General features: G+C 41.4%; 1 protein-coding gene across 1 annotated transcript; it reads left to right on the plus strand.

Moving 5' to 3' along the window:
* The first annotated feature begins 4,797 nt into the window (after positions 1–4,797).
* Positions 4,798–12,511, plus strand: LOC120066794 (growth arrest-specific protein 2-like). The gene is made up of 2 exons (XM_039018266.1): positions 4,798–4,888; positions 10,968–12,511. The coding sequence occupies exons 1-2, from the start codon at positions 4,874–4,876 to the stop codon at positions 11,175–11,177; spliced, it is 225 nt and encodes a 74-aa protein (XP_038874194.1). The 5' UTR covers positions 4,798–4,873; the 3' UTR covers positions 11,178–12,511.
* The last annotated feature ends 406 nt before the right edge of the window (positions 12,512–12,917 follow it).

Below are 12,917 nucleotides of genomic sequence, written 5' to 3' on the forward strand. Positions count from 1 at the left end.
GACAAGATCACTTCAGATGGATAGACTTCACAGCTATGCATCTTTATGTGTGTAATCCATTGACATGCAATCAAGAGATCTGTACAGACTTGTATATGTCAATATTCCAGTATATTAGATTATTTGAAATCTAGCCTATGATCATCTCTTTGTCATCTTGGATTAGCCCTGTTCAGTTAAATAGGCGAGCATTTTTTTCCACAGATTTGATTTCACCACTCCACCAATCAATAATCAATAGGCGTTTTATTATGTAACGCTGTCAGACTCATAACCAATCGAATTTCAAAACCCCACCCATGAATACCGTTAATGATGAACATGTCAAAGGACAGTGCGTCAGTGTCTATTGGAAGACCATGGTCCGACTCCGTTTCGGGGAACCATATTTAATTTAATGTGTATCAGTTAGCCTAATGACATAGTTTCTCCGAGGTTAGGCTACCGGAATCGCACCATGAATACTCAAATTCAGTTTCATTCAGTGGATCCCGGACTCGAACTCTCCTCAACGCAGACAGGTAGGGCTACCACCAACTTCACTTTTAAAGACTTTCTTTTTGGAATAATTATAAAGGGGTTATCTTCCGTTCATTGGCACGGGGATAGCCTTGTTTGTCTGACATACATTTTCCTAATAAAGCGAAGCGACTCTCGGTAGAGTCAACACGTTTCCATTTCTCGTGAATTAGATTTCAACCGCTATAATTTCGATGATCATAAATTATTCCGGAGGCACAATGGAGCGCCATGCTATGAATTTGACATTTTACGCACTAGCCTAATAATATACAGTACCAGTCAAAAGTTTGGACACACCTACTCATTCATGGGTTTCTCTTGTTTTCTACATTGTAGAATATTAGTGAAGACATCAACACTATGAAATCCCACAAATGGAATTATGTCGTAACCAAAAAAAGTGTTAAACACATCAAAATATATTTTATATTTGAGATTCTTCTAAATAGCCACCCTTTGCCTTGATGACAGCTTTGCACACTCAGCATTCTCTTAACCAACTTCATGAGGGAGTCACCTGGAATGCATTCCAATTAACAGGTGTGCCTTCTTAAAAGTTAATTTGTGGAATTTCTTTCCTTCTTAATGTGTTTGAGCCAATCAGTTGTGTTGTGACAAGGTAGGGGTGGTGTACAGAAGCTAGCCCTTTTTGGTAAGAGACCAAGTCCATATTATGTCAAGAAAAGTTCAAATAAGCAAAGAGAAACGACAGTCCATCATTACTTTAAGACATGAAGGTCAGTCAATCTGGAAAATTTGTACAGTCGCAAAAACCATCAAGTGCTATGATGAAACTGTCTCTCATGAGGACCGCCACAGGAAAGAAAGACCCAGAGATAACTCTGCTGCAGAGAATAATTTCATTAAAGTTAACTGCACCTCTGAAATTGCAGCCCAAATAAATGTTTCACAGAGTTCAAGAAACAGAAACATCTCAACATCAACTGTTCAGAGGAGACTGCTTGAATCAGGCCTTCATGGTCAAATTGCTGCAAAGAAACCACTACTAAAGGACACCAATAAGAAGACTAGATTGAGCCAAGAAACACGAGCAATGGACATTAGAGCGGTGGAAATCTGTCCTTTGGTCTGATAAATCCAAATGTGAGATTTTTGGTTCCAAACAACATGTCTTTGTGAGACGCATAGAAGGTGTACGGATGATCTCTGCACGTGTAGCGATACGCCATCCCATATGGTTTACGCTTAGTGGGACTATCATTTGTTTTTCAACAGGACAATGACCCAACACACCTCCAGACTGTGTAAGTGTAACAGTTCCGTAACTACAGACGCTGGGAGATGGGATGCAAGTACAAGGTGCTGATTTAATAAATAATAGACGTGAAACAAAGCAAGAACAGCATCTGGACAAGAGAAACAAAAACAACATCAATGCAGACATGGGAATGAAACTGAGGAAGTGACGGATATTTGACCAAGAAGGAGGGTGATGGAGTGCTGCATCAGATGACCTGGCCTCCACAGTCACCCAACCTCAACCCAATTGGGATGAGTTGGACCGCAGTGTGAAGGAAAAGCAGCCAACAAGTGCTCAGCATATGTGGGAACTCCTTCAAGACTGTAGAAAAAGCATTACAGGTGAAGCTGGTTGAGAGAATGCCAAGAGTGCAAAATTGTCATCAAGGCAAAGAGTGGTTACTTTGATTTGTTTAACACTTTTCTGGTTACTACATGATTCCATATGTGTTATTTCATAGTTTTGATGTCTTCACTACTAACCTACAATGTAGAAATATAGTAAAAAATAAAGAAAAACCCTGGAATGAGTAGGTGTGTCCAAATGTTTGACTGGTCCTGTACATGCATGTCACTCTATTTCCAATAATAAAAAAATATATAATTTGCCCCTTATTTGACCATGCAAACAGTAATTGGGAAATTGTGTAGACTACATATTTAACCTGTATTTCTCCCCTTAAATATATTCATATGCACTACATTACACTACACAAAATACTGGGTTGTTTGGATGACTGGTGGTTGCAGGTATTGGGTCAGTCAGTTGGGTTGCTTTCTTCAGAAAGAGCATGGTTGGGTTGTTAACGCTAGGTTATTGATGCTGCGTTAATTCTCCCGCCAAATCCAGAAGGTCAAAGTGATGAGGTAAGCTTGTCAATGAGGATTGTTGCAGCTGTTTAGCAAGTCTAGCGTACCGTGCAGCCAGCGCTGAATGGAATTACTTTTTGCTGGACAAATGGGAAAGGCGTTGTGGCTGACCAAAAACGGTGAGTAAAAAGCTAGCTAGCTAACATGACTAATGATCCATTCAGGTTAAATAGACCTAGCTATCATAATTACATATTTTCTCAGTCATTGAGTCATTAAAACTCGTTTTTCAACCACTCCACAAATTTCTTGTTAACAAACTATAGTTTTGGCAAGTCGGTTAGGACATCTACTTTGTGCATGACACAAGTCATTTTTCCAACAACTGTTTACAGACAGATTATTTCATTTATAATTCACTGTATCGCAATTCCAGTGGGTCAGAAGTTCACATACACTAAATTGACTGTGGTTTTTTTAACAGCTAGGAAAATTCCAGAAAATTATGTCATGGCTTTAGAAGCTTCTGATAGGTTAATTGACATCATTTGAGTCAATTAGAGGTGTACCTGTGGATGTATTTCAAGGCCTACCTTCAAACTCGGTGCCTCTTTGCTTGACGTCATGGGAAAATCAAAAGGCATCAGCCAAGACCTCAGAAAAAAAAATTGTAGACCTCCACAAGTCTGGTTCATCCTTGGGATCAATTTCCAAACGCCCGAAGGTACCACGTTCATCTGTACAAACAATAGTACGCAAGTATAAACACCATGGGACCACGCAGCCGTCATACCGCTCAGGAAGGAGACGCATTCTGTCTCCAAAAGAAGAACATACTTTGGTGCGAAAAGTGCAAATCAATCCCAGAACAACAGTAAAGGCTCTTGTGAAGATGCTGGAGGAAACGGGTACAAAAGTATCTATATCCACAGTAAAACGAGTCCTATATCGACATAACCTGAAAGGCCGCTCAACAAGGAAGAAGCCACTGCTCCAAAACCGCCATAAAAAAGCCAGACTACCGCTTGCAACTGCACATGGGGACAAAGATCATACTTTTTGGAAAAATGTCCTCTGGTTTGATGATACAAAAATAGAACTGTTTGGCCATAATGACCATCATTATGTTTGGAGGAAGAAGGGGGAGGCTTACAAGCCAAAGAACACCATCCCAACCGTGAAGCACGGGGGTGGCAGCATCATGTTGTGGGTGTGCTTTGCTGCAGGACGGACTGGTGCACTTCTCAAAATAGATGGCATCATGAGGATGGAAATTTATGTCAATATATTGAAGCAACATCTCAAGACATCAGTCAGGAAGTTAAAGCTTGGTCACAAATTTTAGTTTTATTGATTTTTTTTTTTTTTTTCATTGATATCAGTGTTCCCATTCCTCTGTCAAAGATAGTCAACACATTTTTATTTTACCTTTATTTAACTACGCAAGTCAGTTAAGAACAAATTCTTATTTTAAATGACGGCCTAGGAACAGGGGCAGAATGACAGATTTTCACCTTGTCAGCTCAGGGATTTGATCTTTCAACCTTTTGGTTACTAGTCCAATGCTCTAACCACTAGGCTACCTGCTGCAAATTGGTCTTCCAAATGGACAATGACCCCAAGCATACTTCCAAAGTTGTGGCAAAATGGCTTAAGGACAACAAAGTCAAGGTATTGGAGTGGCCATCACAAAGCCCTGACCTCAATCCCATAGAAAATTTGTAGGCAGAACTGAAAAAGCGTGTGTGAGCAAGGAGGCCTACAAACCTGACTCAGTTACACCTGCTCTGAATGGGAATGGGCCAAAATTCACCCAACTTATTGTGGGAAGCTTGTGGAAGGCTACCCAAAACGTTTGACCCAAGTTAAACAATTTAAAGGCAATGCTACCAAATACTACATGTTATTTACAGATTGATTACCAGGAATTTATGAAGTTTACCAGGAATTTATGAGGATTACCAGAAATGTATCAGGATTACCAGGAATTTAGGAGGATTACCAGGAATTTAGGAGGATTACCAGGAATTTAGGAGGATTACCAGGAATTTAGGAGGATTACCAGGAATTTAGGAGGATTACCAGGAATTTAGGAGGATTACCAGGAATTTAGGAAGATTAACATGCATTTTGTGGAGGGTTGTTGGATTGACCTCCGGACTAATCTAATGATGTTTGTTTGTGCATGTGTGCGTCTCAGGTGAAGCATATCTTTGAGGACCCTCCCTGCAAGTGTCCCAATAAGTTCTGTGTGGAGAGACAGGCTCGCGTCGGAGAGAAGATGCTCTTCATCCGGGTGTGTGTGCCACCTCCTCGTCTTCTTTTTAACGCACTTTCTCTGACACAAAAAAAACACCTTGTTTTTGTAACATGATTTTTCTAGTTGCACACGGCTCAGCCACGTAGTTAACAGCAGCTGGACTTTAAATTGGGCTTGGACTGTGCCTGCCAAAATATCTTTGACCGAATGTTTTGGGTTCGGTGGGGTCAAATCTGAAGTGTTGAAATCTGGTGTAAATAATTTTGCACATGGCTGGCTTGTACTGTAAGTGATTTACACTGGGGTTGTGGTGTTTCATATTGCTGTGAATATTATATTGATACGGCAGATATGAATACGGATTGTATGCCCGGCTACAGAAATACTTACTTAGGTCCATTGCTCCTCAGTGTCCTCAGGGACCCATAGACCATTGATGACTACAGATGGCTGTTTAATGACAGCCAATTCTGTCCTCATAGCAAACCCACTCTTTCCTTCTTGTTCTGAGATTTGATGAGTCTGAATTTTATGAGTCTGGATTTGATGAGTCTGAATTTTATGAGTCTGGATTTTGGCTGACCCACTTTTACCAGGAATTTGTTGTTTATTGACCTTTCACTTTTGGCAGGATTTTTTTTAAATCCAGGTTGGAGTTATATGAGGTTTTTAGTTTAACAACAATAATGTTTCTCATCTCAATGTGAACTGAGTCACACACACACACACACACACAGTCACACACACACGCACACACACACAGTCACACACACACAGTCACACACACACACACACACACACAGTCACACACACACACACACACACATACACAGTCACACACACACAGTCACACACACACACAGTCACACACACACACAGTCATACACACACACACACACACACACACACACACACACACACACACACACACACACACACACTGCACATTGCAGTGTGTTGATATTTGGACTGCCTGACTGTGTGGATGACAGACGTCCATTGTCTCTGCTGGTAGCAGCTCCTCTGCTGCTGTGAGCCTTCATTTACTGGTGATGCTATTCCAACTATGTCTGTGTCCTGGCCCATAGAGATAGAAAGAGAACTCCTCTTTGTATTATCCATGCTTAAAAAAAAAAAGGTTTATATCCATCTAGACTCCTCTTTCTACCTCTATGGGCCAGCCAGGGTTGATGGGGTTCGGGGGAAAAGAGAGCCCTCAGGATCAACAGGCTTGATAAATAATACATAGGATTGGAATAGCCCTTTTCTAAAACACAAAGATACTTTACGATAATGCATATGCAGTTATTGTTGCCAATGAGCTATCGCCCTAATTTGTATTTATTCTTAATTGTTTCCTCGTTTACATAAAATATAAATGTTTTTATGTCAAAATATCTTACTGTATACTGTAACATTCTATTTATTTATTTTATTTAACTAAGGCAAGTCAGTTAAGAACAAATTCTTATTTACAATAACAGCCTAGGAACTGTCTTGTTCAGGGGCAGAATGACAGATATTTACCTTGTCAGCTCGGGGATTCGATCCAGCAACCTTTCGGTTACTGGCCCAACCCTCTAACCACTAAGCTACCAGCCACCCCTAACTCAAACAGACCTTGCAACAAAAAAATGCCTTGCAAGAATGAAGTCTATTGACAAGTACAGATTGGTGAAGTAGCATTTGGTGCTCTTGGGATCTTGGATTTACAACCAGGATTCACATGTCTTAAAATGCTGTTGAAGGAGGATCTGGACTGTAGGTCAACAAGGGCTGACAATGCGCTCTAGAAGGACCCCTGCTGGTAGCACACAGTATCACCATTTCTGGATGGATAGCTCTTTGAGGATCACAAATGCAGAATAAGAGAAAGGTTGTATGTTAGCCTGGTTTTAACGTACATGGACCAGTGTTCAGGGTCTAAAATAAACCTTTTGTTCCGATAGTGCCCTCTTTGCTGTCAAGTAGATATCTTTAAGAAAAGATTTTCTACCGTACAGAGAGGGGGAACCCAGACATCTTTTGTACGATAGACGTTTCTTTCAACCATCCATGAGGGTTGCTGAGCAACCAAGGACAAGTCACAACTAAAGGCGAGTCTTGATTCTTCTTTGTCCAATGACTGTTCAATTCCAATAATGAGCTTGTTGGACTCTAGAGTGTTGGATGAAATGAAACTTCTGTTGCTGTGTGCTCTCTACATGGGCTGTACATGGGCTGTACATGGGCTGTACATGGGCTCTACATGCTCTCTACATGGGCTGTACATGCTCTCTACATGGGCTGTACATGGGCTGTACATGGGCTGTACATGGGCTCTACATGGGCTGTACATGCTCTCTACATGGGCTGTACATGCTCTCTACATGGGCTGTACATGCTCTCTACATGGGCTGCCTGTAAGGTGTGAACCTCCATCTCACTCTGGTTCTCAGCTAGCAAAATGGCGGTGGAAAAAGTACTCCATTTATCATACTTGAGTAAAAGTAAAGGTACCTTGATTTGAAAATGACTCAAGTCAAGGTGTCACCCAGTAAAATACTACTTGAGTAAAAGTTTAAAGTATTTGGGTTTTAAATATAAATTAAAGCTATAATGTTACTTATATTAAGTATCAAAAGTAAATGTAATTGCTAAAATCTATTTAAAGCTACAATATGTAACTTTTTTGGGCGACCCACCAAATTCACATAGAAATGTGATTTCTAGATGTGTCATTCACAATTGAAAGGAAGTCTAAGAAGCGGTAGATCTGTTCTATGTGTGCTATTTCTATGCTTCCTGTTCTTACGTTTCGTTTCTGTATATTTTACTTTCGGTTTTGTACTTCAAACAGTTGAAAATACAATATTAATATTTTTTGTTTATGGAATAGATATTTCAAAGCGGTTTTAGATTGTACATTGATTCTCTACACTATACTTGTTTGTTTTGTCACATAAACTGAAATTAGGCAAACTATTAGAATATTAGCAACCAGGAAATGGTGGTGTGATTTCTACATAGTACACCTTTAAGTATCAAAAGTAAAAGTATAAATCATTTAAAATTACTTATATTAAGCAATCCAGACAGCACAATTATTATATTTAAAAAAAAATGTGGATAGCCAGGGGCACACTCCAACACTCGGACATAATTTACAAACAAATAATTTTTCTTTCGTGAGTCTGCCAGATCGAGGCAGAATGGATGATCAGGGATGTTCTCTTGATAAATGTGTGAATTTCAAAACATAATTCTGCCCTGCTAAGCATTTAAAATGTAATGACTACTTTTGGGTGTCAGGGGAAATGTATGGAGTAAAAAGTACAGTGCCTTCGGAAAGTATTCAGACCCCTTGACTTTTTCCACATTTCGTTACGTTACAGCCTCATTCTAAAAATGGATTACATCGTTTTTTCCCCTCAATCTACACACAATGCCCCATAATGACGTCACAATACCCCATAATGACGTCACAATACCCCTTAATGACGTCACAATACCCCATAATGACAAAGCAAAACAGGTTTAGATATTTTTGCTACTTTATCCCCCCAAAAAACTGAAATATCACATTTACATAAGTATTCAGACCCTTTACTCAGTACTTTGTTGAAGCACCTTTGGCAGCGATTACAGCCTTGAGTCTTCTTGGGTATGACGCGACAAGCTTGGCACACCTGTATTTGGGGAGTTTCTCCCATTCTTTTCTGCAGATCTTCTCAAGCTCTGTCAGGTTGGATGGGGAGTGTTGTTGCACAGTTATTTTCTGGTCTCTCCAGAGAACCTTGTTTCTCATGGTCTGGGAGTCTTTAGGTGCCTTTTGGCAAACTCCAAGTGGGCTGTCGTGCCTTTTACTGAGGAGTGGCTTCCGTCTGGCCACTCTACCATAAGGGCCTGATTGGTGGAGTGCTGCAGAGACTGTTGTCCTTCTGGAAGGTTCTCCCATTTCCACAGAGAAACTATAGCTCTGTCAGAGTGACCATCGGGTTCTTGGCCACCTCCTTGACCAACGCCCTTCTCCCCCGATTTCTCAGTTTGGCTGGGTGGCCAGCTATAGGAAGAGTCTTGGTGGTTCCAAACTTCTTCCATTTAAGAATGATGGAGGCCACTGTGTTCTTGGGGACCTTCAATGCTGCAGACATTTTTTGGTACCCTTCCCCAGATCTGTGCTTTCGACACAATCCTGCCTTCAACCTCATGGTTTTTGCTGTGACATACACTGTTAGTTGGGGGACCTTATATAGACAGGTGTGTACCTTTCCAAATCATGTCAATTGACCACAGGTGGACTCTAATCAAGTTGATGAAACATCTCATGGATGATCAATGGAAACAGGATGCCCCTGAGCTCAATTTCAAGTCTCATAGCAAAGTGTCTGAATACTTATGTAAATAAGGTATTTCAGTTTTTTGAATACATTATTATCTCTCTCTCTCGCTCGCTCGCTCGCTCGCTCGCTAGCTAGCTAACCGGCCACCAGGACACCTGTTCACACCCAGGCTCCTCTCTCTCTCCTGGATACAGGCCTAGCCGCGGTCTGCCAGCACCATAGAGACATGATTGAAAAGGCCTCTGTGTCAAAAGCCCATAATGTCCCTAGTCACAATGCCTGAGGGGGCACACATTCATGGAACGAGTGTCCCGCCAATGGCCTGTTGATTGATTCTGTTAAAGAGGCTTATAAATGTTTGATGTTGAGAGAGAGAGAGAGAGAGAGAGAGAGAGAGAGAGAGAATAGAAGAGGACAGGCCATACCACATACCACAGATATCCTATTAAATGATATATGTAATTCTATGGGACACACAATCTAACTTGCTACTTCCATTCAGGAAGTCACTGTCTGTCAAATGGGGCTTTCTGCAGGCACTCATTCCTGCTTGGATTGATTGTGCTCTAAAGACATTCTACTGTAAATGTGATCTCCTTTTGTTTATCATGTATTTAATAGGATTGATAATGGCAGGATAGCTATGTAGTTTAATGGAATCACAACGTATTGTGGATATGGCAATGGCACCCTTTTTATTTCTCTGTCCCGCTATTTATTTGTGTGGTGTAGATGTTGCCACGGTAACCAACCCAGGAAACGTACAGGAGTACCATGTTAGACGGTAGCAGGTAGCAGGCAGGAGTAGTGTTTACAGTAGTACCACGTTACAGAAGGTAGCAGGCAGGAGTAGTGTTTACAGTAGTACCACGTTACAGAAGGTAGCAGGCAGGAGTAGTGTTTACAGTAGTACCACGTTACAGAAGGTAGCAGGCAGGAGTAGTGTTTACAGTAGTACCACGTTACAGAAGGTAGCAGGCAGGAGTAGTGTTTACAGTAGTACCACGTTACAGAAGGTAGCAGACAGGAGTAGTGTTTACAGTAGTACCACGTTACAGAAGGTAGCAGGCAGGAGTAGTGTTTACAGTAGTACCACGTTACAGAAGGTAGCAGGCAGGAGTAGTGTTTACAGTAGTACCACGTTACAGAAGGTAGCAGGCAGGAGTAGTGTTTACAGTAGTACCACGTTACAGAAGGTAGCAGGCAGGAGTAGTGTTTACAGTAGTACCACGTTACAGAAGGTAGCAGGCAGGAGTAGTGTTTACAGTAGTACCACGTTACAGAAGGTAGCAGGTGGCAGACAGGAGAGTTGTTGTAATTTAAAAGGTGTGAAGGAAATTAACAGAATATTGCTATATACAATGCAACCCACATCATTACAATTTCTTGGTTAAACCACAGCACATGAATTTTTAGTTTTGGAGTCATTTATTAGTGAAAAAGGAATCAAACAAAGCCATTGTATTAGCTGTGAATTACTAGAGATGTCCATCTACTACACTAGGCAAATTAAAATCTGCATCTCAAAGACATTTCCATTGTGATTTTCATTCTTCCCCCTCTAATCAAGGTCTGATTTAGTCCTGGGACATCGGGTCAGTGCGATGAATTATCAGGTGGAACAGAACACCAGCAGTACTCTGGACCTCCAGGCTGGGATTTGAATAGCCCCTTTGTACTACACCATGAAATAATATCGTTGTCAGCTAAAGATTTTCACCAGAGTTTTTTTTTTTAACGTTTGTGAACACTGACTGGACAATATAGTAATCTTCTTCTTCTTGTTCTCCTAGATGCTACACAACAAGCATGTGATGGTGCGTGTGGGAGGAGGCTGGGAGACCTTTGAGAGCTACCTGTTGAAACACGACCCATGTCGGATGCTCCAGATCTCCAGAGTGGAGGGGAAGACCTTTCCCATGTCCCCCAAGTCACCCAACACCAAGGACCTCACCCCAGACAGCTACTTGGTGGTGGCCGCACACTACCGCAGCAAGAAGTAAAGATGGCCGCCTACTACCACAACAAGAAGTAAAGATGGCCGCCTACTACCGCAGCAAGAAGTAAAGATGGCCGCCTACTACCACAACAAGAAGTTAAGATGGCCACCTACTACCGCAGCAAGAAGTCAACTGGCGCTTCAACCAAGGGGATCAGTTTGAGCAAGGCGAGGATGGTGATGGCCTACTACCGCAACAAGAAGTAAAGATGGCCGCCTACTACCACAACAAGAAGTAAAGATGGCCGCCTACTACCGCAACAAGAAGTAAAGATGGCCGCCTACTACCGCAACAAGAAGTAAAGAAGGCCGCCTACTACCACAACAAGAAGTAAAGATGGCCGCCTACTACCGCAACAAGAAGTAAAGATGGCCGCCTACTACCGCAACAAGAAGTAAAGATGGCCGCCTACTACCACAACAAGAAGTAAAGACATTCATGAGGACCTGAGGAAATGACCTCTTGCCTTTCCCAACTAGCAAAACTGATTGAAATGACAGTGACACAGGGCAAAGCCAGCTGACACTGTCATTCCAACCAGATTCCAACCAGTTGCTTGTACAGTATGTCTTCTAGTTGATGTAAGCCACAGCCGGCCCACCTGAGCTACAGAACAGACAGTGGCCAGCAGGTATATATCTCCTGTCCTAGCGGTCACGGCAAACTAGCGTCACGGTGACGGTTTGATTTGGATTTCTAGCCTTTGAGAATAATCTATGCAATCATTTTGACAGTCATTTTTAGTCGGGGATTGAGGCTGGTATATTTGGTTCTAAAAGCATGTTTTCTAATGTTACCTTGTGTGTATTTTGTTTGACTTTTGTCATTCATTCATTTAATAGTGTGAAAGTATAGTATGACTTCTGTAATAACTGATATATTCTGAATAGTGATTGGATACTGGTAAAGCTGAATCTGGACATGTTCCACCAATCATGTTCCTCCTACGGTTCCACCAATCATGTTCCTCCTACGGTTCCACCAATCATGTTCTTCCTACGGTTCCACCAATCATGTTCCTCCTACGGTTCCACCAATCATGTTCCTCCTACGGTTCCACCAATCATGTTCTTCCTACGGTTCTACTAATCATGTTCCTCCTACGGTTCCACCAATCATGGGGTTTCTCCTTTCCTTGTTTTCTAAATATGTGTTTATTATGGTGCTGATTATGGATTTCTCTGTAATGTCTGTTATGAGTGATTCTCTTTTTTTCACGAGCTAGTTCTGCTCTCCTGTTTTGAAGTTAAAAGCTTTTGATCATTTGTTAAGGAACGCTATTAACATCATTATTGTGAGAAGATTATTTCCGAGGATTAAAGAGACAATCAAATGTAGAATATTTATTTTTGATTCTTGTGAATGGCAATAGGACTGATCCAGATAACATGTATTGTATGGTCTGTCTACGATAACGTAGATTTGTGTCCATTCAACCTCATCCCCTGGCAAATTGCTAGAGAGCTGGCTGGTGGACAAGACTCGTGTTGATTGCTACTTTACTGACACCTACTGGTATGTTACAGTACTGAAAATGGCCATCCACAACTACAACTTGATGGCTGGCACTGGCTTGTTCCAAGAAGCCTTGCGAAACCACACTAACAGACATGTTATAACATGACATTCAACCAACCGTCAGAGCAACCTCCAATCAAATCTAATCCTCTTTTATTCGCATTTACAAAATAACCTGTTTTACAACAGCATAGAAATTGGAGTCGTTATCCTTCATCAATGTTA

This window comes from Salvelinus namaycush, chromosome 21, assembly GCF_016432855.1.
Source record: "Salvelinus namaycush isolate Seneca chromosome 21, SaNama_1.0, whole genome shotgun sequence".
NCBI classification, from domain to species: domain Eukaryota; kingdom Metazoa; phylum Chordata; class Actinopteri; order Salmoniformes; family Salmonidae; genus Salvelinus; species Salvelinus namaycush.